The 24462-nt window shown below is 39.9% G+C and overlaps 2 protein-coding genes across 4 annotated transcripts in view; one reads left to right on the top strand and one right to left on the bottom strand.

The window, feature by feature from the left end:
• The window catches only part of FAM227B (family with sequence similarity 227 member B), a 201954-nt gene extending 190454 nt beyond the window's left edge, over positions 1-11500 (top strand). The window contains exons 12-14 of the mRNA XM_005892161.2: positions 3909-3984; positions 7648-7717; positions 11378-11500. Of these exons, the coding sequence (XP_005892223.2) occupies positions 3909-3984; positions 7648-7717; positions 11378-11500 (269 nt within the window). The remainder of the gene's footprint in view (positions 1-3908; positions 3985-7647; positions 7718-11377) is intronic.
• Positions 5663-24462, bottom strand: part of GALK2 (galactokinase 2) — a 160466-nt gene continuing 141666 nt past the window's right edge. For all 3 annotated transcript variants that reach the window (XM_005892154.3, XM_005892153.3, XM_070377873.1), the window contains exons 9-10: positions 20303-20504; positions 5663-12051 (exon numbers count right to left, since the gene is read on the bottom strand). In XM_005892154.3, the coding sequence (XP_005892216.1) occupies positions 11844-12051; positions 20303-20504 (410 nt within the window). In that variant the 3' untranslated portion in view covers positions 5663-11843. The remainder of the gene's footprint in view (positions 12052-20302; positions 20505-24462) is intronic.

The raw sequence follows: 24462 nt of genomic DNA, 5'->3' as shown, positions 1-24462 counted from the left end.
TTTTCAAGTATGTTTACCCCTAACTATATATCTACTTGCTTTAAATTGATAGTCACACAAGCTCAAACACATTCTAAACAATCTACATTTTTATAGTTCCCTCCTTCACTTTCTGTGATTTTGATGTCCTATTTTACATATCATTCTTTTGCTGATGATTGCAGTTATAATCACTTTTACAAAAAATAAATTATTTTTTTAATCTGTGTACTAGCTTATCTAAGTGATCTTCAACTTTTTAATATATTTGCCTTTCCTATTGTGACTTTCCCTTTCTTATAGATTGTTTCTTTTCTGTTTAGAGAAGACCTGTCAATATTTCTTAGAGTAAGTTTAGTACTGTTGAGTTCTTTTAACTTTTGCTTGTCGAGAAATTCTATCTCTCCTTCTATTCTACATGATGATCTTGCTGAATAAAGTATTCTGGGTTACAAATTTTTTTCCTTTCAGAACTTTGAGTGTATCATGCCACTCCCGTCTGGCCTACAAAGTTTCTGAAGAGAAATCAGCTGATAGCCTTATGCGGCATGGGGGTCACATATAACTTTTTTTTCCTCTTGCATTTAGAATCTTCTCTTTTGCTTTTTAATTATGATATGTTCTGGTGTGTGTCTGTTTGGGTTCATCTTGTTTGGGACTCTCTGTGTTCCCTGTACTTAAATACCTGTTTCTTTCTTTAGATTTGGAAAGTTTTCATCAATAATTTCTTCAAATTTGCTTTTAATCCCCTTTTCTCTTCTTCTTCTGGAACTCTTCTCCTTTATGCAAAGGTTGCATGCTTTATATTAACCTACAGATTTCATATGTTGCTTTCATTTTTTTTCATTTGTCTTTCTGTCTGAGCTTCTGATTTGGTGATTTCCATTATCTTCCAGATATCTTCTTCTATGTTATTTAGTTGCTATTCATTGCTTCTAGATTGGTTTTTAATCTCAGCAACTGAGTTGTCTAACTTTGATTTGATAGTTTCTATTTCTATACTACAGTGATCTGCATTTTTATCAATAATCTTTTAATTCCTTTAGCACCTTTATTACTTCCTTTAGGGTCTGGTAGACCGGTGAGGTCTCTTTCCTGTTTTGTTCTTTCAGGGGATTTCTCTTTTAATTTGGAGTAGTTTCTCTGCTTTTTCATTTTACTTGACTTTATGAATTTAGGAGAAATAGTTAGCTTTAAAGGGCTTTTTATTTGGAAGCACCCCTGTGTAGACTATGAATCTAATATTTTTGGTGCAGAGGCTGGTTTCAGTGTAGGTGCTAGCAACATCTTTTCTGAGAGTATGTTGGCTATTATCCCCCTGATAGGGAAGTAATCAGTGATGTGATGTCCAGAGCCTATTCTGGATTTTGCGTGGGGCCTCCTTCTTGCTCTGTGGCTTTCTCAGCCCTGTCAGGGTGGTGTCTGTTCCTCAGTTGTTGGAGTAGAAGCTCTGAGGGTCAAGTTCAGTCAGACTCCTTTGCCTTTGGCCTGCTTCAAACGAGACAACCATGAAGCAAGTGAGGCCAATATGGTCACAGCGAATCTCTACATTACCCATGCAGGTGTCTGCAGTTTTGCCTAGAAGCAGCCCAAAGTCACATCTTTTTCTCTGTCATGTTCATCCCAGACCTAGTACTAGGCTTTAGTGTGGAGTGGGCGGTACTTGAGCATTGCGGCTGCAGGAACTGAAGTAGTTGTGCTGCTGCCTGAGACCCGGGTTGTCTCTGTGCCAAATGTGGCTCCAAGTTGGTGTGTGAGGTGGGTGGATCCAGTAAACTCCCTCTGGGAAACCAACTGCTGCATACTCCTACCCAGGGCTCACTGGGTAGGAGACTCAGCACCCACTGAGCATTTCTGTGGTATAACATTTTGCATGCACCAACAAAGTCCACCACAACTGCACCTGGCCCTGCCAGCGAGCAGTGACAGAGGACTCTGAAGTCTGGCCCAAAATGCACCCCAGACTATCCAGGCTATCTCCACTAAGCCAGATCAAGTCCTCTCCCAGAGTCTGTCTGCCAGAGAGTCAGTGCTTAGTCACTGCACATGTTTGTAGCCCTGCCCAGTGCCCACTTCAGATTGGGAAATGTGGCAAGCCGGCTACCAGTCTCTCTGTGCCCTGACTGTAAGCAAGTCAGCACACAGGCACTCCTCACAAGTAGAGTCTGGGCTTCTCCAGCCCCTCTGTCCCAGCTTATCCTCCCAGCAAACAAGGGGGCTCCCCAGGGTTTGCCCCGCGTGGACCTTTTCTCCTTTACAGATCCCTCCCACGGAAGCCAGCCCTGTCCTGATTCCTTTTTTCCCATCCTACTTGGTTATGCAGAGACTCTTCTTGCAGCTTTGGTTGTATAGATCTTCTGCCAGTTTCCAGTTGATTTTCTGTGAAAAACGTTCCACATGGAAATGTATTTTTGATGTGTTTGTGGAGGATGGTGAGCTTCACGTCCTCCTACTCCACCATCTTCAGATTCCTCCTCTAGGCTTATATCTTTACGACAACTATACTCTAGACCCTAGATATGATTAAGGAATTAAAATAAACTTGGCATGTATAATAAACAGGAGTGAACTTCTCTTTCAAATCTATTTCAGAGAATTTCTATCCTATTCAGGATAACATAGTCATCTAGACCCTCCCAAACTCTGTGCTTGGTAGGATGAAGTGTGGTCTGCTATCCACACTGCTTCCCAGCAACTCCGTGATGCTGCTAACAGGTTCTGTGACTGGCAGAGAGAAATTTATCACTCTAGCATTGCTGAAAAAGTAGTCTGGAGTATGCAGAAACCAAGTGCTCTTTTCCTTAATTCTAAGACCTTACTATTCAATCACTAATTATTCAATCATAATTGATTTAAGTTATTTCCTGAGTAGTTTAGAGCATCATAGGGAAGACATTAATTTTATACAAGTTTATTGTAAGAATCTTCCTTGTGAAGCCATTCGTGTTTTTCATTCTGGTTATCTCAATTGAGATACACTACTCAGGAAATTACCTGTCTCAGGAACCATATCCATCAGACTTTTCCTAACATTCTTATACCAGATAATTAAGATTTAAGTGAGCATCAAAAACATCCTTGAAGGGAACTTAAATATGTTTTAAACGAGCAAATTGTATTCAGAGAAAGATGGAGGTGATACTGAAGGGTGGTTCAGGTAGAAGAGTGGGACCATGGAAATACAAACTCATTCCCTGTGTCTTAATTACAGCAGGGGTTTAAGAGCTCCTACTTTATCAATGAACCTAAGGTATTAACACAAGATGAGGGCTGCCCTCCTTTCAAGTCACTTTCTGATTGCCACTTCAGAGGGGAAGCAAGTGTCTGCTTTGCCAGACACAAACATGGGTTAAGACCAGGGTTAGGGACACAGACACTGCTATAACAGGAACAGACAGTATAAGAGCCCCAGATTCGTTAGCAGAACATTTTTATCTTCTGCTTATTACCTTTCTCCATGCGGTTAGCAGAGGCAGCCAACATATGCTGCCAGTCACTTTCAGAGTCTCTCAAAAGCCAAGAGATTTTAAGGTTTCAGTCTATATGGAAATGAAGAAATGTCCAGAGTTACAAAAATGTTAGTACAGTTTTAATATTTACATTTAACAAATCACTGCCTTTAAATCACACCAAAAAAAAAAAAAAAACATGAACATAGTAATTATGGGATTTATGAAACTGTAAGTCCTTTGCACTATGGATGGTGTCGTCGAGATTGTGGATATAAATTTGCCATGGTCTGATGGATATTGACTTCTTTTGGTCCTTTCAGTGCAACCCCAGACATAATATTCACGTTTATACTTGAGATCTTTCATGCCTGGGAAGCCCAGGCAAGATGGCTCCCTGAGTCCTCCTTTGAAGGATATGTTTACCTCTGCCAAATTTTCCTAGTTGAAAATCTTTCCTTAACCATAGGCCTATCACACCACCTGCACCAACTTATCGTGATATTCTAAAGGAAGCAAAAAGACAATTTGCAAAGAACCGAAAGGAATTTAGAATGTAAGTTTACTTCACACTAATGATAAATATAAAATCATAGACACTTTTAAAACTGGAAGTGACCATAGAAATTATCTACAACTAAGCTCCTTATTTTACTGACAAGAAGAGTCACCTCTGAGCATCTTATAATAGACTCGGAGATTCCTTTCAGGTAAGTGTCAATGTTATGTTTTAACCATGGCGACCAGGCATGTATCAGGGATTGAAAGAAGGAAGGAAGCTTTCCCATGGTCTGGGTGGGGGGATGTACTCCAACGTGGAGAAACCAGAGGAGAGTTCCAGAGAACAGAGATTGAGTATTATTCATTTACAAAGATAAGCCCTGGAGAACAGACAGGTTGTTTGCAGTAGAAGTTCTTGGAGTAGGGGTGGTGTGGAGGAAAGGCAGGGGGTCTTTTCTGGAATGTTTTCTTGGGGAAACACTCTAAGTTTTTTGTGCTTAACTAAAAATTATTACTCTTACCCAGTTATAGTATTCTTATGTGCCAGAAAGCATGAAATGGCTTAATGAGGATGTCCATCAGTTTTTATGAGAACTGGCAGGGTCCAGTTCTTCTGCCTGTGATATCAAGGTCACTGCCTAGCTGTCTTATTGCCCTTAAAGGGGAGAAAGGATGGGTATCCTACCCTTTCGGTACCAGATGCTGTTCAGGAAACACATCAAAGAGAGGGAAACCCAAGAATAGTCAGCCAAGTCCTATTCCATCCAGCAGGCAGGACAGAAGTCTGAGCTGGTACTTCCCCTGGAGCCCCATTCCCCTCCCACTGACACACATGACACACACAGACACACGTACAGAACCCTCCAGTTCAGTTCAGTCGCTCGGTTGTGTCCGACTTTGTGACCCCATGAACTGCAGCATGCCAGGCCTCCCTGTCCATCACCAACTCCCAGGTTCCTATTACAGTGGGAAGAATAGGGACGGGTACCTTGTAAGACAGTTTGTGTGGAAGCAGCAAGGTGGAGTCCAGACCATGCTTAGGTGACATGGATGATGCCTTTGGTGCATGTTTATAAGGGGAGATATGATGGGGAACTCCTCGTACCAAAAGTCATGCATTGGGAGAGGATGCTGAAAAGTTTTGTAAGGAACTTTTACTGATATGTGGAAGGCAGCAAATTGTTGATTTATTCTTTCTCAATGAGAATTGCCTGCATTATTTTAAAAACTTAACTCCAAACTTTGATTTTATAGAGAAAACCACGTAATTAATGAAGAAATAAAACTCCTAAGACAGCGACAGGAAAAAGTTGACAAGGAGTTTCATAGGTTTGTTTCTTATTCAACTTGTAGTGCTTAAAAAATATTTTAATTGAATAACTGTGTTATGTAAACCACAGTGGGTTTAATATGTAAAAATTCACTAACTGGAATATCTGCTGAAGTTTTCTACTCAATAGTTCATCTGGATTAGCACTATTTTATCCATATAATCACTTACTCTGCTAATTTAATTAATTGCTAAATATTATCATCATCTCCTTTTATTCCACCAGGCATAGGACTTAAGCTGAGGGCCTTTTAAAGATCCATAACCATGCCTTGCCCTACAGAAGATGTGAACTATAGAAAAACAACCTATTTACTTGGTCTCAGGCTAGTTCTTTGCCCCCTTTCTGCCCCTGCTGCTTCCCCTATACATACAAACATTGTACCCCCTGAAACAAAGAAAGTTGGGCACATGTGTTTATTTCATAAATGAGGGTATAAAAAAGAAAACTATAAGGCATTGGGACTAACCCACTTCTTCTTCCAGTATATCCACATAAGCAAGGATAAATGTCCAATGAGTACAGCACTTCAAATAAACCACAATTTTCTTCCAGTCATACTGCCATACTTCTGACTGCTATTTTGCAACTTGTAAACCAGGTCTCCCAGTCACATGAGAAAATTCAGCTCATTATTTTAAAACCTTAGTTCACTTTTCACCAAAAATTTTATCATCCAGCTTTCACCTTTACAACACACAAATTATAAGATCTTATTTCCAGGTTCCCAAAAATGAGATCTATAGAGGATAGGATTTCTAACCACTCAGGATATGCAGAAGAATGTAGAGCAATTTTCAGAGCAACTCACAAGAAGCACTCAAATATGTGTTATGCAATGGCACACTGCTGGAGAATGTGAAGGGGGAAATACTCAGATGGATATCTTACTCCAGTGAGTCTGTTAAATTTACAGGCAGAGTGTTCAAGTTTCCATCTGTAGTCTTCAAAAAAAGATACTCATGGAAAGGAAAGACAAAGATGGGAGATTAGGTAGTGGTGATGGTTGCAAAACTTTGCAAATATACTAAAACCCACTGAATTGTATACTTTAAAAGGATGGATTTTAGGGTATGAGATATATCAACAAAGCTGTTATTTAAAAATAAGAAGAGAGGGACTGTAAGTTAAAAGTGGGTTGACGATGGATTGATTTTTAACAAAGCAAGATGAACAAGTCTCAGAATGACTTGCAGTCAAAGACTCTAAGAGAGTATTACTGAAAAAAGGGCACCAGGGATATTTTGGAGTGTATTTAAATAGTGCTATGAAGGAGAGACCCAAAACAACCATAAGAGCCAGAAGAAGAAAAGCAGGAAAGGAGAGCCCAAGAGGGTAATAAATGAGGAGAAAACCCAGGCTGAGAGGATAAAATTGGCAGAGACAAAGTAGAGAATGAGTGAGGGAGCATTTGTCAGTCAGAGAACACTAATGCAAGAGACCTCTAAGCAGCAGCCTTACTGCATGCTCTCAGGGAACCCTAGACTAAATGCTGAAGAAACGTAGAGCAGGCCTTATGAGGGGTTGGCTAATCCAAGCTTCATGCTTAAGCAAAGTGTGTTTGGAATTTTTAGAAAATTTTACTTCCTACAGATTTCACAGTATAATTTTTAAATGTTTCACTTGAAAATTGCCACTGAAATTAATATCCTTCCCTTTTCATTTTCTTTCTCTTGCCTATGTTTTTCTTCCTAATGTCTATCCCTGGTCCCAAGTTCCTATCCTTACTTGCTTGGCCTGCCTGTGCTCCTGTCTTCATCCATAATCTCTGGAAAGGTTCCTGCTGCCTCTTCAATTCAGTTATTTAACTCCTTCATAAATATTTCTTGAATGGAGTAGTTGGTGGCCGAGATCATGATAGATTCCTGGATCCCCACCCTCAGTGAGCTTACGGTTTAGTAAGCACTCTCACCCTCCATCCTTTTACATCTCTCTCTCCCCTGCCAAGATCCTTCCCAGACCAGTTCCTCTTACTCTTCCCTCCCCAGTGGCTCATCCTGCAATCCCCACTGGAGCACAGTGAGTGGAGTCAGTGAAGGGAATACTGTGCGGACCCTCTCACTGAAGAGGGTGTTTCACTGCTGGGATGCAGTGTCACACGGTGATTACAATGGAGGGCTCTAGTCTCACTGCTTGGGTACAAATCCTCTATTACTTGCTAGCTGAAGGACTGTGGACAGGTCACTTAACCTATCTAAGCCTCTTTCCTCATCTATAATACAGGATAATAGTAGAACTTACTTCCTAGGATTATTGTCAGAGTAATTGAATTAATATATGCAAAGTGGTAGATGCTAGCATATTAAACCCTGTAGATGCTGGCTCTTAGTTGGTGTCAGTATTAAAACAATTAATTTGCTCACCAGTTGTCTTGTTTTCACGATTAGACTCCAAGCAAAGGCTACCAAGAAACCCTATGAAGTTAAGAGTGATTTTGAGAATTTCCTCCATCAACTGGTAAGTTGTTTGTTTGTTTGTTTCTGAAAATAATTGAGAATTCTCTCTTTAGCTTCTCTTATGAAGACTGGAATATACTTAATAAGCAGTATATCATTTTCACGTCCAGGTTACAGTAGCAGGATAGAATACATTCTTGTTATTTAATCATCCACATGTACATTTAGTATAATCTCTGTCTCATGATTTGTGACAAGCTCATGCTCACTCATCCCCATCTTCGCTTCTGACCAGAAGCATTTTATACAACTGAAAACCTCCAAATGGGCAGTCAGAATTTTTATTTCCCAGTAATAATTCAACAAAAATATATTGGATTCCTATGTTAGATGAATGACCCTTGCCCTCAATTAACAGGAACATAAGAAATGCTGCTGCTGCTAAGTCGCTTCAGTCATGTCCGACTCTGTGCGACCCCAAAGACGGCAGCCCACCAGGCTCCCCCGTCCCTGGGATTCTCCAGGCAAGAACACTGGAGTGGGTTGCCATTGCCTTCTCCAATGCATGAAAGTGAAAAGTGAAAGTGAAGTCACTCAGTCGTGTCCAACTCTTAGCGACCCCATGGACTGCAGCCTACCAGGCTCCTCTGCCCATGGGATTTTCCAGGCAAGAGGACTGGAGTGGGGTGCCATTGCCTTCTCCGACATAAGAAATGATAAGGCTCTAAATAGGACTCAAGTATAAGAAGGAAAGAAAAGGCAGGCGTTTTCTTTGTTCCCTTCCCTTCTCTTCCTCCTCAACTTACAGGCAATCCTGTTAAAGCTAAAGGTCCTTCTTCCCTTCCAACAAGAAAGAACATGTAGAGAACAGTGTACAATAAATCTGAAGGTTGGACATTCTGAGGTCAGGAATAAGAGAGAGCTTTTCATTTTCAGCGTGCCAGGCTTCCATGCAAAAATCTAGAGCAATCCTCATTGGCTATTGCTGTAATGTCAAAAACAGATCAAAGAAAGTCCAATGAAGCAGAAAGGTAACAAAGGAGTACATGCGTGCTAAGCTGCTTCAGTCGTGTCCAACTCTTTGCAACCCTATGGACTGTAGCCCTCCAGGCTCCTCTGTTCATGGGGTTCTCCAGGCAAGAATACTGGAGTGGGTTGCCCTGCCCTCCTCCAAGGGCTCTTCCTGACCTACAGATCCAACCGGAGTCTCTTGCATCTCCTGCACTGTTGGGGTGTTATATATTAAACAAATAGAACAATTCTTTCACGCACAAAAAATTATTCCTCCCATTATTTCATGATCTCTCTTGACTACTACTGCTAAAGACACAGGTACAGAGAAATATTTATTTAGTATAAGAAAATTGTGGAAGTAAGCTGGTAAAGAGCAAACGACCTCAGGTGGTTAACAGTAAATGGCTTGAATATTAGGGAAACTACATGAGCTGTGGAAAGCATAGCACACTGGAGAGTCTGTGCCTCAGCTAAACATGGCCGCTACTTCCTCATGTAGGTCACTGTGACTCGGCAGGAATGGAGACCAAAGTGTTATCAGATCTTTTACCATTTGCAATCCAGCTGCTGCTGCTGCTGCTGCCATGTCACTTCAGTCGTGTCTGACTCTGTGAGACCCCACAGACGGCAGCCCACCAGGCTCCTCTGTCACTGGAATTCTCCAGGCAAGAGCACTGGAGTGGGTTGCCATTTCCTTCTTCAATGCATGCATACATGCTAAGTCACTTCAGTCATGTCCGACTCTGTGCAACCTTATGGACAACAGCCCACCAGGCTCCTCCATCCACAGGATTCTCCAGGCAAGAATACTAGAGTGGGCCAGATTCTTCAGTAAAATTCCTGTTTAGGACTCGAGTTTTTAAATACCCTGGAGGTCAAACTATATAAATCTGTAGATCAGACACAGCCTGTGGGCTGCTGGTTTGCAATACCTGGTCTACCTGCTGAACACGGAGCTCTTCAAAATCTGGTTCCAACCAATATCACCGATCTTATTCTCCACTACATCCATCCCAAGGCAAACCCTTCACTCCCACCAAGTCTTCTGAACATATGGTGCTTATCCATAATCATATACTTTGATCATCTGCATTGCCTATTCCCCAGCTTTCAAATTCTATTCATCCTTTAAGAAAGAAAGAAAGTCTTCCCTCCTGGCTTCCCTTCCCTTGGGCTTCCCTGGTGGCTCAGAGGGTAAAGAGTCTGCCAAGACCCAGGTTTGATCCCTGGGTCGAGAAGATCTCCTGGAGAAGGAAATGGCAACCCAGTCCAGTATTCTTGCCTGGGAATCCCCATGGACAGAGGAGCCTGGTGGGCTACAGTCCATGCACACCTGAAGAGTTGGACACGACTGAGGGACTTCACTTTCTTTAGCCCTCTCCTTTCCACAAATGAGTTCAACATCTTTCATAATTTCTAGAATAACACTAGGAGATGGTTTCACTGGAAAAATATTTTTCTTCAAGCCAGACATCAAGATAAATACAGGAGTAGATTCAAGATTAGAATGGCTATGTCCTCTAAAGCAGAGTGTGCACAAGAAATGTTTACTTACCTATTTTATAAAGAAGGTTTCTCATGTGAAAAATTTAAATAGAATAGCAAAGCAAAAGCAAGTGCATTTTTTACAATAATTCGGGTATCTTCAAAGAATTATATATCAATCAACCACAGATCTTCTGTGGAAAAATGGAAAATTATTAAAGGATTATAATTTTAAATCAATTTTTTAAATGCAAGCAAATTTGACTTAAGTTTTCTCAAGTATTTACCTTTCTGCTAAGAATAAAAATGTACCAAAATTTATTTTAGAATAATGGATTTCCTAGTGCTTGTATATGACTGCTGTTCTTTGAGAAATGTTACAACCAGTTTTGTCTCAGCTTCTCTGAAACTGAGATTCAAGAAGATGCCCAGTGTTTGAGCAAAACCAAGCTGAGAATAACAGAAAATTGTGATAAACTTATGGATAATTTATGCCAAATAACTGCTGTCCCTCAATTATCTGACTATGCCAGCAAAATGCTTTTTGGTCTAAATTGTGATATAATTCAGGGAGGCCTTCCTGTAGTCTATCTGGGGGACAGCCACTCATTAACCATAACCATGAGGCCAAACTTTCTGCCCATTTTGATAAACAGGCATCTACCAACAAGCCTACCCAATCCCAGAGCCCACTCTCGGCCTTTTCATACCTCGCCTGCATGCCTCACACCTGCCCTACATTGGTTCACATATACAAACAAGCCTTGCTCGACATACAGTGAAGGCTGCAAGGCGCAGATGGATTTTCCTAGAATAGTAAACCTGCATCCTGGACTCGAGTGGCATTTAAAAAAAGGAAGGATAGAGTGGGAATAAAGTAAATTCCATGAATAAATTGAATTATCTGAATTAATATTTGGATAATTATCTATTTCCACGTGCACAGAGATAAGAACTTGAAGTGTTTTTTTTTTTTTTTTTTTTAATCTAAAGTTTCTCTTTTATGATAGAGAAAGCTCAGGGCCAAAAGAATTGAAAGTAACTGTTTATATGATATCAAATGGTTAAAAAAATTAAATCAGCCTGGGATTTTCTTCCTGAATCCATTTTTTGAAAAAAATTTAAGTGATCTCCCTCAAGTTGATAACTGGGAGAATCTCACTTTCAAGTATACAATATCCAGAAAAATCTGTGAATCCTTAATAGTGTATTATTTTAATAGCGTTTTGAAGCTCTAACTGAGAGAGAATTTTTGGCATCACTGTCATCATCATCATCATCATCATCAACAGAAGACCCTGAGGAAGAAGAATGCCAGGAGAAACCAGAAGTAAATTGTATTTAAGAATGTATGTTTAATTCAGGTACAATCCATGAGGTACCAGTATCGATGGTCTTTTACCATGTGTCTTTAAAAATCTTGAAATCAATAAATCTAAGTAAATTATCTTAAGAGATCTCTATCCAAGCATAATCTTTGCTCTTATTGGTAGAAAACATATTTCAGGTGGAAAAATCATCTTTATGAAGCATGGGGAGATTTCAACCATTTCTTTGGAAATATATCTTGATAATAGCAACCATTTCTTCATAATACAAAACAGAAGGAGGATTAATTTACTGTGGCATAAGAAGTCCTGCCAGTCCCTAAATGTTCTAAATAGTTTCTTGGAGATTTTTTACATTGTTTAGGCCTCAAGGAAAACCAAAGCTCCACCTCCAGGTTTGGTAGCAAACAAACTCTGCTTCTCCGGCGCTAAGCTTCGGTTGCTCCTCTGGTAATAGGCTTCGTGCACATTTGCCAGGAAGCTGGACAGCTTCTCAGCAGGTACTATTGAAACTGTGCAGCCTCCCCATCCTGCTCCAGTAAGTCGTGATCCTTGAGCCCCAAATTTCCTAAAACAATGAGAGAAAAAATTAAAACCTGCAAATGAAAATAAGAGTTGATTTTCCTGGTGCTTCAGAACACTCCAAGAACTAAGGAGAGATTATGTGGTGTGCTTTGTTTTGTGGGTTTTGTGGGGTTTTTTTTTTTTTCAGTGTTGTCAAACATTTTAGGACATTACAAAATTTGTACTATTATCAGAAGGTGATTTGAAATTTAATTGTATCTAAAACTAGCCCCAAGTTTTGGCTCTTTAGTAAAAATTAGTAGTACTCCTGTTTCATGAAGGCTGGCAATAACCCCCTGTAGTCTTGATTCCATAAAGCCAGCATTTGAAGAGTTATATAACAAGTCTTCAGGTGATCAAGAAGAGGGAGTAAAAAGAAAACAGGTAGTACACATAATCAACAGTATGAATCAGAAGGTTGCTCCATAAGAGGGCAAATCAAAATTTAAAGTGCAAGTCTTATACATACAAGTGAGAGCTTCCTCTGGTGGCTATTTAAGCTGCATTCAGTCACCTAGAACAGATAGCCTAGATTTGTGCTAAATGAATTTCTCAACAAAGAATGTTACTAAACTCTAAGTTAGTTTACCTGCTAATCTCTAAAGGGAAATTATGCAGACCTTTCCACAAGAGGGTAGTGGTTCAGCAGGTCCATCCCCATTTTCCCTGTGCCTTCAGGAGCTGGTTCTGATGACTGGACGCAGAATTTCTCATCTGAACAAAATGTGTGGTTGAGATGGAAATGACTATATAAGCCTCCGTGCAGCAAGAGGCAATTTTAGTGGCCATCAACCAAGCACAGTTTCAAACCTAAGATTTATACCAAAGTGAAAGGCCCTACACAAGTACAAAGATCACTCATCTTTAAAAGACGCAATTTATCCTGACAAGAACAGTTCACATGTGCTTCCAAATTCATCCTAATAAAATTTACTCCAAATTCATAGCAGATTAAGAATTTCATAATTAATTTAGCACAATTCTGTCCCCTTTTTCCATATAAATGAGCTACTTTATTTCCTGGAAAATATCAATAGAATATTACCCTTATTCTAGGACATGAGAATTATTGCACATCAGTAATTCATTTCCCCCTCAATGATTTTCTCAGTTGATTTCTTTTCATCATCTGTTATATTCATTAAAATATGTTTTTCATATGAAAGTAGATGTCTAGAGAAGAAAACAAAAATGCTTGCAAGCAAATAGATTATTCATCTCCTCCTGCCCCTCAAACATTCAGTTTATGGCCCAGTAGGTAAAAAGAGCCTAAACTGAAAAGTTTCACTTACCCTGAGATTCTAGTATTTATCTAGAGTTCCTAGGCTGGCAAGGGGCTAGTTTGCAATTTGGTGGAATAAAAAAAACGTTGTCACACAGCCATATCAAACTATCTCTTCTTGTGGAAGATATTAAGAAAAACAGAGGTGTCACTGAAGTATCTCTGAAAGACACTAAATCTAAGCATCAAAGCCAGCATGGTATGGTTTAGAGAACAGTATGCCCTCTTATTTGATTTTCTAAGACCCAAACTATACCATTTTTCTGGACTCAAGTCAACCAAGTCTTTTATGGTCTTCAGTGAACTTCTAGGCATATTTTCTTACACTTTCTCATTTGAACAGTTTTTGAAAACTGTGGTTCAAAATTGAATCTAAAGCAAACTGAAAGTGTTTCTAACTGGCTGCAAAACCCATAGGAATTGTGCCAGGGGGCCTATTTTCCTGACTCTCCTGCCAGTTTCCAGAGAGCAGACACTAGAAGTCTTTCTAGGTAAATCATTCACTTTTAAGTCTCCAGAGCTACTCTATCACCACCCTGCCTACTACAAATGAAAATGAACTAGACTGCATCAACCACATGGTTTGAAATCATCAGGGCTCAAATTTTCCCTGTTGAGAACGGTAAGTGCTATTATAAAGAGCCCTCTACCCGAGTCAGTGGCACTTGTGATCACAAACCAGGCGCTGCCCCAACAGCTAGTCAGCAGCCTGCCCAGTTATACACACTCACAAAGGCAGCGAGATACTGCCTGCAGTGTGCCCTGCTGGTATGTGGCCATAGAAATTGTATGAGACAGCCAGAGTTAGTAAACTAATAAGCTTTAAATCAAGAAAAAAGTTAGGTGAGCTAAGGGTGTTGAGTGAACTTTTCACAACTGCATTTTTTTCCTGGGAAACTAGTGAGACATTAAAAATACAGCTCCTGAGCTATGGCACATCAGAGAAGCAATACAAAGCCTAGGAAACCAAACCCCTAAAACCCCAAATATCACTTTGATGCTTGTGGTCAGTTGATTGGGACTAACAAGGAAGGTTTGGTCAAAACAACAGAAATATCCTCAGCCTTATAAGGCATGATCTACAAAACAAAGACTAGAGCAGATATAGATTATAAGGAATGTTCCCCTTTGACTCCTTTTATCACTAAAAAGTGTACTCCTATAATCAGCTTTCCAGACACCTAAGTATAGCCTGAATAAAATTTCCTACTTTTAAATGAACTGAGTTGACCATAAAGCACTGACTAAAGTAAGGCATGGATCAAAGGTGGCCTTGAGGGAGGAGGTGGGGAGAGATCCAGTAAGTCCCAACTTTGCCACAAACTGCAGAGGGAAAGCAAGGAATTGTGCCTTGTATTTTAATTCAATTTTATTTTAAGATATATATTGATATATTTTATAAATAGATATTAAGTTATTTCAGAAAATCTTGAATTTAGGGACAGGTTATTATCTAATTCCAGCCCAGCATAATTCCAGGCACTTGGGAGTTTCTAATAATTGTTAAAAACTTCAATTATGTGAAACAAAGTAAAATAATAAAGGAAAATGATACTTGCCCAATATAAAATAACTATCTTACAAAATGTAAATTGTAGGAAATGGCTAAATTTTAAATATATTGAGTAAAATAAAACAATTTGAAATAATTATATGTGTATTTTATATTTATATATATCATTCATAATGTACTCTTTTTCTGGAAAGACTTCTAGCTTCTGCTCTAAGTATAAAATTTTCTGATTAGAATCTCAGGAAAACACAGCTTCTAGAACAATTTCTATGATTTTTATTAGAAACACTTTCAGATTGCTTTTGATTCAAGAAACCATAGACTTCAGTGTTCAAATGAGAAGAAAAGAAAGAAAATATAACCACATATCCATTTTATAAATTTAAGCCACAAAGCTCATAGAAGACCAGGCGGTTTGTCCTGCAAATGGCATACATATTGGGGGAGGGGAGTGCAGGAGCAGGGGGACAATAAATGGAGGACAGAAACCCAAAGAGAAGTGTGCCCCTAAGGCAGCTGAATGGCTCTCTTCCTTTTTCTTGACAGTGTTCAGATTAGCCCATAAGATCATGAGGAAAAGAGCACACACAGGTGGATTTACACTTCATTCTTCCCTACTCCCACCTGCTTAGGAAAATGGCTGCAAGAAGCTAAGCCACACAGCCAGCCATGGAATAAAGTTGTGGGAAGACTTCTGAGGAAGCCCGCAAATGAACTTCTGTAACCTTTGTTGGTCTTTTAAAACTTGTCATTTATCTTCCTTAGTAGCTTGGGCAATAACACTTCAGTGAGTCCTCTCTAATTTCAACAAGTATCAAAATGGAAATAAAAAATTAACTATTTTTTAAGTATTATATAGCCATTCTTTATTCTATATAATAATGAGCTGTCTCATATATAACTGACTTGGTTACAAAATTTATTTGTGTTCCTCAAGAAATCCCATTTTCTTAAAATTTACATTTAGTTCATTTACAAGAATCATTTTATAATTGGGCAAGCTTCATCTATTTTCTTCATTATTTCATATAATTGAGGTTTTCTAATTTAATTAAAAAAATAAGCAGTCTAACTGAATAAGTATAATTTCCTTCTCCCTCTCTGGCCCTTTCTTTGGATTTTAAACTGATTTTCTCTTGAAGAGCAGTAAAAGGCTCAGCTGAAACAAATTCAAGTATCTGTGATCTCTTCTATCCTTTTCCCCTACTTCTCTCCACTTGAGTCATTAAGCTATCCTATAGACGAGCTACCAGGAGACACCTAGCTCAGATCACATTAAGATTTGTAGATAGTGCCAAGTATTCTACATATCACATCCTTCATTCACTCAGTCAGTCAGCTGTCTTTTCAAGCCAAATAGTTTCCAAGCAGGCCTTCAGAAAAACTAACAGGATTTTAAGTCCCACAAGTGGACCAGGGAAGGTGATCTAAAGAGAGCCTTTGGCAGTGCTCCTCCTCAACTTCAGCTTCCCTCTTCCCTCTTCTGATCACCACAAGGCAACCAACCTTCTCAGGCTGCCCAGTCTTAGTCACAAATTGCCCGTTGGTGTTAACTTTTTTTAAGGAGACAGGGAATTATGGAGGTGGTGGTGGTTCTTATACAAAACAGTACTCTACCAGATGATGACTTTATGGGACCAGTGGCCCACACCAGGCCTTGCCAGGTCCTTCCCAGCACATCCCACACTTGCTTGCCCACCAAGATAGTCGTAAAGCTGCAGAAGGAACCAGGGCTTAAGAGTGTTGCCATTTTAATTCGGACCTTTTTCATTTACCATTTACTACTCTCCTATTGTCTTTTTCTCCTGTTTTAACCATTCTGTTTTTACCACTATCTTGCATTCTTCTGCATTCCTCCCTTTTCGCCTCATACATCCACATAAAGCAAAGTGCCAGAGCTTTTGAAAATGGAGTTTAGACTACAGTTTCCTGTGGGACACAAATAGCCCTATGAAAAGTATGTGCTGACTTAGGAAGTCATGGCATTAATGACTACATCTACTTAATTCTCCCAGAGTATCCTCCTCTGAGGTTGCTCTGCTACTCAAGACCTTTAGTAACTAGCAATCAACTGGCATATTTGGAGAATATCACCTGATGCCCACAGTTACAGCAAAGAGAAAATTAATTATTTAAGAAGCTAAGAGGCCAGACAACTATTCTAGCCAATATTTCCAACATGCCAAAAGATAATCTTTCAATATGGGAAACTCAGTCCAAACAGTCCATATAGAATAAGAAAGTAATTTCGATACTTAGCAATTCCAAACAAAACAACCATAAAAAAGGGAGTGAGCTCCTTACACCAGACCCAACTGAAAATGAGTACAGCAGATGAAAATGGTCTAGACAGAGACAGTTTAGCTGCCATTAAGAAAAGGAGTGCTGCTGCTGCTGCTGCTAAGTCGCCTCAGTCGTGTCTGACTCTGTGCGACCCCATAGATGGCAGCCCGCCAGGCTCCCCCGTCCCTGGGATTCTCCAGGCAAGAACACTGGGGTGGGTTGCCATTTCCTTCTCCAATGTATGAAAGTGAAAAGTGAAGTCACTCAGTCATGTCCGACTCTGAGCGACCCCATGGACTGCAGCCTACCAGGCTCCTCCGCCCATGGGATTATTCAGGCAAGAGTACTGGAGTGGGGTGCCATTGCCTTCTCCGAAGAAGAGTTTCCAAAAGCAAATAAATGAAAAAGCAAAAGGCATGTTCTTCTGAACCCTTTTAAAACACAGCCACTAAATCTTCTACTAGAAGCACATTTTCAAAATATATATAGAGATCTATAGACTGCTAGAACAGAAAACGTATTGGACATCATAAAGCAAGGTGACAGTTCAAAGTCGCAAAGCTCAGAATGAAACAAGGCAGAGCTAGAACACATCCTTCCTAAATTCCAGCCCAGTTTTCATCCTTCTCCACACATTGCCCTTCCTTGCTCAACATGGCTTTGCTCCATGTTCAAATACTGCAACCTATAGAAAACCAGAGCCTCCATCATTAAAACTTTAATAAAAGAAAATAGGTTAAAGTCCCTCATTCAAATACATCTCAGCCTCCCTGGTGGCTCAGATGGTAGAGAATCTGCCTCCAATGTGGGAGACCCAGGTTCAATCCCTGGGTTGGGAAGATCCCCTGGAGAAGGGAATGACAATGCACTCCAGTATTCTTGCCTAGAAAATCCCATGGACAGAGGATCCTGGAGGGTGGGCTACAGTCCATGGGGTCACAAAGAGTCAGACATGACTGACTGACTAACACTTTCACTTTCAGTATAACCCAAGGAGAGAGAAACAGGTGTGGGAAAAAAAAAAAAAAAACACCTGGATGGGGAGCTAGGCTTTCCCAATGACTGATTATGTTACCTTGTTCCAATCTCTTACCCTCTTAGAACTCTCGTGGATCTCTAAGGCCTCTTCCTGCTTTCATATCTTATGGAACTAGATCATTCTGACCCAGAAATGTGAAGCCTGGTCCCCCAAAATATGGCTTTCACAGAAACAAGGACATTTTCTCTGGTCAAAACCCAGAAGTCATCTTGATTCCTCACTTTCACCCATACAGCAATCTTCTTGACTCTTCCTTCAAGGCACATCTGGCATAAAATCAGTTCACACTTCCATTGCCACCTTTTCCTACTCAGAGTCCTTCCAATGGCAAACAAGGTTCAGGGGTATGACTCCCCATGGCCTCTCCTGCTTCATCACCTGCAGCCCTCTCCTCCGATACTGCCCTCCGTGTGTACTGTTCCTCCTGGACTGTTCCTCACATGTGAAGCCACTGTTCTCATTTCTTCACTTCCTTCAGGTCTTTGCCCAACTGTCTCTTCAGAGAGACCTTCTTCAGCCAGTCAATATAAAGACTATCCACCCACCCCTAGGACTCTCCAGCCTTTCTATTTTTTTCATAACACTTATCAGTTCCACTCTATTTTTAGTTGTCATTTCCCTCTTTACCCATGTGAATGTATGCTGTATAAAGACAAGAGCTGGTTGACCATGCCAGAACAAGAAAGTCCCATTTGAGAATTCCAGGAGGCTGGCAAATACCCCTCCATTGCTGTTTCAGATGGGATCTGAGCTATCCTACTACCTTCTTAGCAAAGATGCTTCTGCTAAATTTCTGCAGAAATCATTCCACTTCCTGTTACTTCCAGAACTGAACAATATCTGCCCTTGATAGTTTCAGAAGAGAGTACTTTCAATGAAACAAGCTCTGAAAGCCTTTTTGGCAGATAGTGAGGAAACCCTGGCAGAGTGAATTTCAGCAATTTGTTGTGTTCAAGTCTCTCAACAAGTTGGGTTACACATGCCATTTACAATCACTGGAGCTACTTGGTTTAAACTTTTCAGACTGGGTGTGTGGCAATGAGTGAGGCAAGCCGCAGGCGCCAAGTGGTTAATTATATTTTCATTGCTAATTGCAGGCAGTTCTCTGTGATTTTCTCACAATGGAAAGAACATCAATCCATTTGAGAGTTCTCCCAATTTCCCTTTCTATCCTCCAAGGTCAATGAGTTCCCTTCTGGGTAAAGGAACCATTCTACTCTATTACCCCCATTCTCCAGCAATTATAAGGATGTTGTTCTCAGGCTTTATGAAAGAGTTTCCCTCTTTACATTTGTGTTTCAACTGTCCATTCATAAACTGGGCTTTCTTCAATCCTTTTCCCCAAACTGTCTAATCTAAACCTGGAAAACAGGAAATGCTGCCTCTGAATAATTCCTACAGCATCCTCTCCCTGATACACTTCTGTTAGGCTTGAGGTCCTCTTTCCTTTCTTTCTTCTCTTTTGAATAAAACTGTTAAACTTAGGACACCAAACAGGAGATGCTGGTGGAGCTGCAGTGTAGTGGGAACCATTGCTTAAAATACCATGAGAAAGTAACACAGGGTCTGTGTCTGAGAAAATCTCCCTGAAACATCATCCAAAGATGGAAAAGTCTTTTTTTATGATGTTGTGAAGAACTGACTCCAAACCTGCTGCTGCTGCTGCGTCGCTTCAGTCGTGTCCGACTCTGGGCAACCCCAGAGATGGCGGCCCACCAGGCTCCCGTCCCTGGGATTCTCCAGGCAAGAACACTCGAGTGGGTTGCCATTGCCTTCTCCAATGCATGAAAGTGAAAAGTGAAAGGGAAGTCGCTCAGTCGTGTCCGACTCTAGCGACCCCATGGACTGCAGCCCACCGGGCTCCTCCGTCCATGGGATTTTCCAGGCAAGAGTACTGGAGGGGGTGCCATTGCCTTCTCCGGACTCCAAACCTGGAACCTCATAAAGCCATGGAGTTGAGTCTCCAATCTTTTATCTTATACATCTTCAGGAAGGAACAAGTCTAGCTGTATGTCACAGACAAACCCTCTGATACAAAGTGGGAAGGATCTTCTTCACTGAGAAGAAAAAAAATGCTGCTTTTTTCCATTAAACAGTTTCCCTGGTAGCATCCCACCACACTGCTCTTTCAGCCTCACCGACAGATGTCCACCAGCTGGTCCAGCTCAGGGCAGCTACACTCGTACATATCCCGGCAGCTCCTGTGGCTCTGGTTCATTAGCTCCCCCAGCAGCTGGACCACGTTGTCAGGTGCTTCTTCACATATCTTCTTAAACTGGAGCACTCTCGCAGCCTCACTGTACACGTGCTTTGCCCGCTGGTAGAGTTTGAAGGTGAGAACTTAGGAAGGAAGATTATGGTGGACAGAGTTAGAAATAGTTACTGGCCAGGAAAAAAAAAAAATTCAAAAGAAAGAGTTACTGGACAATTCAGTAAAAGAAAAATACAGTTATTGAGAACTTCCATTTCTGTCTTTATTATTAATACCTTAGATTTTAAATAGGTCTTTCTGAAAGATTTCCTTATAGTCTAAATTACTCTCTTTTCAAGTCAATTTTACTTTAAGGTCACACATGTAGAAAGTGGCAGAGCAAAACAAGTCATGACGTTTTACCCCATAGCCACATTCTTTCCACTATGATCCACCAGAAAGAACCCCTGAAAATGCTTATACTAGAACTTTTATTTATAAAAATGTTTCTTAGAGATAAGCACAATTACTTCTGTATGTGTGTGTGTAAAAAACACATGTATATATATGTATATACTGTAGCATTATTTATCACAGCAGAAACTAAGAATGAATCCACATTGCTAACAACAGAAAATACTTTTAAAATCATGCTGCATCTATTAAAAATATTATGCTATACTATTGCTACTAAAGCATTCTATTACTCCATGGGAAATTGTTCATTATTAAGTGAACACATAAAATATGAAACTGTACATTTTAATTTTAAAAATTATAAGAAAGCACCAAAATATTAACAGTCATCATCTCTGTGGTGCATTGTGGGTGGCTTTTCTTTGTCCTTGACATATTTCTGTGCCTTCCAGATTATCTGGAATGACTCTTACTTCAGTTATAGAAACAAGCCCTACTGCATTGACTGTGTCTATAGTACTCATACGTTCCCTTGAATAACAACCAAAACCTTCTTACCATTTTCACTCATGCTGAACAGTGGCTGAGTGAGTGTGGTGCCTCTGGGCAAAACTTGAAAAATACATAGAGGCTAATCTGCCTGTCCTGCTAGGAAGAGCCTGGGCTCTCCAAAGGTCTGTCATATCTTCTCAGCCATGTGACAACTCACTGTACTCAAGTTGCTATTTCAATAGAGCTCATTTCTCCATCTTCAAAATGAAGTTGAAAATTATTTCTCAGGATCCTTCCAACTCTAACATTTTAGATTCTGTGAAGAACTCCCTCCAAGCATTCCCCTCATATTGTTATATTTTGAGAAGAAGATGATAATTGTTCTACTTTCTGCCCTTATCTACTCTGCTATCTGCCCCAGGAGGCTGACTTGGATGGACTACACCAGTGGGCTCCCTTGCCTTTAGATTAGAAAAAGGGAGAAGATCAACGAGAGATGGGAGGGAAGAGAGTGAAGTTGTAGGATCTCTCCCTGGCTCCCTCCTTGCAGAGCTACCTGAAACTGGCCCTGTCCCCCCAACTGAAGGACACTGAACATACTTTCAAGGCAGCCTTTTCTATATGATTCTCTCTTCCAGGGTCTGCCTCCAGGTTCCTCTCCCCTAGAATATTACTGCTTTTTCAGTAGTGCTTTTATAATTTTATATTAAAAAATACCAAATGCATGACAACATACTTAACAACCAACAAATTATGTTAAAGTTTTAGGTTACATTTTTCCCCTCCACAGTACCACCCTCATAACTCATATACTTATCATATACTTCCCATAGTAATTGTCTCCACAAAGTTTGCTAACTCCTGAAGACAGAAACCAGGTCTTCCGGTTCCAAGCATTTGATAGTCTGCAACCTGGTACTCCCTAGAACCTTCACCAGTGCCTTACGTGACAAGTGCACATGCGTGTTCACTGTTGAACATTCAGAAAGATGACTTAACTCCAGTTCAAAACCAAGATACCTCCATTTAGACACTGTTATTAAAAAAAAAAAGTGCAGTGCCAGCACTCACACCTTACTAAGAATGTACAAGTTGAGGAAAGGGGACAGCCAGATTCCCTCTGCTATTGAATCTATAACTACTGATACTACATAGGATGAAAAATAAGTCAAAAAATGAACTTACAGGTTAAGTGTAGGTGGGGATAAAAATACAACAACATGCTTTGCTCCATCAGTAGCCAGGTCATGTGACTCAGTGCACACTGCAGTGTGAATTTGTTATTTCTATCAATAGGTTCAATGGAAATGGGAATATTACATATTATTGAGAATTGTTATATATTAAAATATATTATTTTAGGGTCTAGGTATCAAAATATCTTAAGGTAAGAAAGTCTTAACAATACCCAATACTGGCACATAGCATCTGCAACAAAGTTGTCTGAAGAAAAAGCACCAGTAGATTTAACAAGAACTCCTTCAAAACCCCTGAATAGAGAAAGGCAAAGATGGGCCATTGATAGGCATGTATCTACATTAGACAGTACCAATAAGTTTATACATGTTAATAGAATCCATGTATATAAAGAAAGCTGAGTGCCAAAGAATTGATGCTTTTGAACTTTGGTGTTGGAGAAGACTTGAGAATCCCTTGGACTGCAAGGAGGTCCAATCAGTCTATCCTAAAGGAGATCAGTCCTGAGTGTTCATCGGACCGACTGAGGTTGAAGCTCAAACTCCAATACTTTGGCCACGTGGTTCAAAGAGCTAACTCATTTGAAAAGACCCTGATGCTGGGAAAGATTGAGGGCAGGAGGAGAAGGGGACGACAGAGGATGAGATGGTTGGATGACATCACCGACTCAATGGACGTGGGTTTGGGTGGACTCCGGGAGTTGGTGATGGACAGGGAGGCCTGGCATGCTGTGGTCCATGGGGTCACAAAGAGTCAGACACGACTGAGCGACTGAACTGAACTGAACTGAATATAATCCAGATTATAAAATACACATTTTGAAAGGGAGGAAAATGACTATGGTAACTATAGTTTAAAAATATTCTTTTTAAAAGTTGACATTGAAACAAAATGTTTAAAATTCTAGCTTTAGGATTCCATATGTTTCAGTTTTATTTGTGAACTATTTCACCTCCCTCATGGGCCAAGTTGCAAAATGAGAGCACGGGGGTAGGGTGGAGGACATACATAAGAAGAGAATATTGGTTCATTTTTACTGTAATGTCTCATTTCCAAAAAAGCATCTAGTTTCCAGGTCCACTGACATTTATGGCTGCATCACAAAAGGCACAATAAAGCAAAATCTACTAACATTGTAAAATAGTGCTATTTAGCTGACAAATTGCTCTGCTATGTCACAGTTTGCAAAGAATTTTTTAAACTTCAAGTTATATACAGGACAACAAAGGAAATACAATAGCATGTTCCATACGCCCATCACCTAGACTGAACAATAATTTTTTGCAATATTTTCTTCAATATTTTGCTAGTGTTTTAAAATAAATTATACATGTGACATTTCCTTCCTATATATTTCAGAGTGCAACTCTATAAAATAAGGATATTTTCTTATGAAACCTCTGTATCATTATCACATCTAACAAAATTACCAATGATTCCTTAACACCATTTCATATTCAATCCATATTTAAATTTTCCCAGTTGTTTCAATTTCAATTTACAGCAGGATCCAAGCAAAGTCCACACATTATATTCAGTCTTATCTCTAATAAGTCTCTTTTAGTCAAGAATTTACAGTGATTTTTGATACTCTGGAATGTCAATGTCATATATATATATATATATAATACAAATATATCCTGTAATAAAATTCAATACCAACAACAACAACAAACAGTCCATTAGCAAGAGCATGCTTTGGTTTTCCTCTAGGACTACATAGTTCTTTAAGATTAAATATTTTTCCTTTAGGATTAAATATTCTCAAGTAGAAACTATCTAGAGAGAGGTGGGTTTTTTTTTATATTAAACCTCAGGACTGGTGTTCTGATTTGTGATAAGAAACATTCAGAAGGTACTGAGCAGATTACTAGAACCTCCCTGTGTCTACTCTGTTTTGTCGAGTGTTTCATAGCAAGGCTTCAGGACAGGAATGTCTAATGAGGACTCTCGCTGGGCGTTCTGAAGGTGCGTGAGAGACTGCCATGGCTCACACTCCCT

This window comes from Bos mutus, chromosome 10 (assembly GCF_027580195.1).
Source record: "Bos mutus isolate GX-2022 chromosome 10, NWIPB_WYAK_1.1, whole genome shotgun sequence".
NCBI lineage: Eukaryota > Metazoa > Chordata > Mammalia > Artiodactyla > Bovidae > Bos > Bos mutus.
This window is presented reverse-complemented; position numbering and strand designations above follow the sequence as displayed.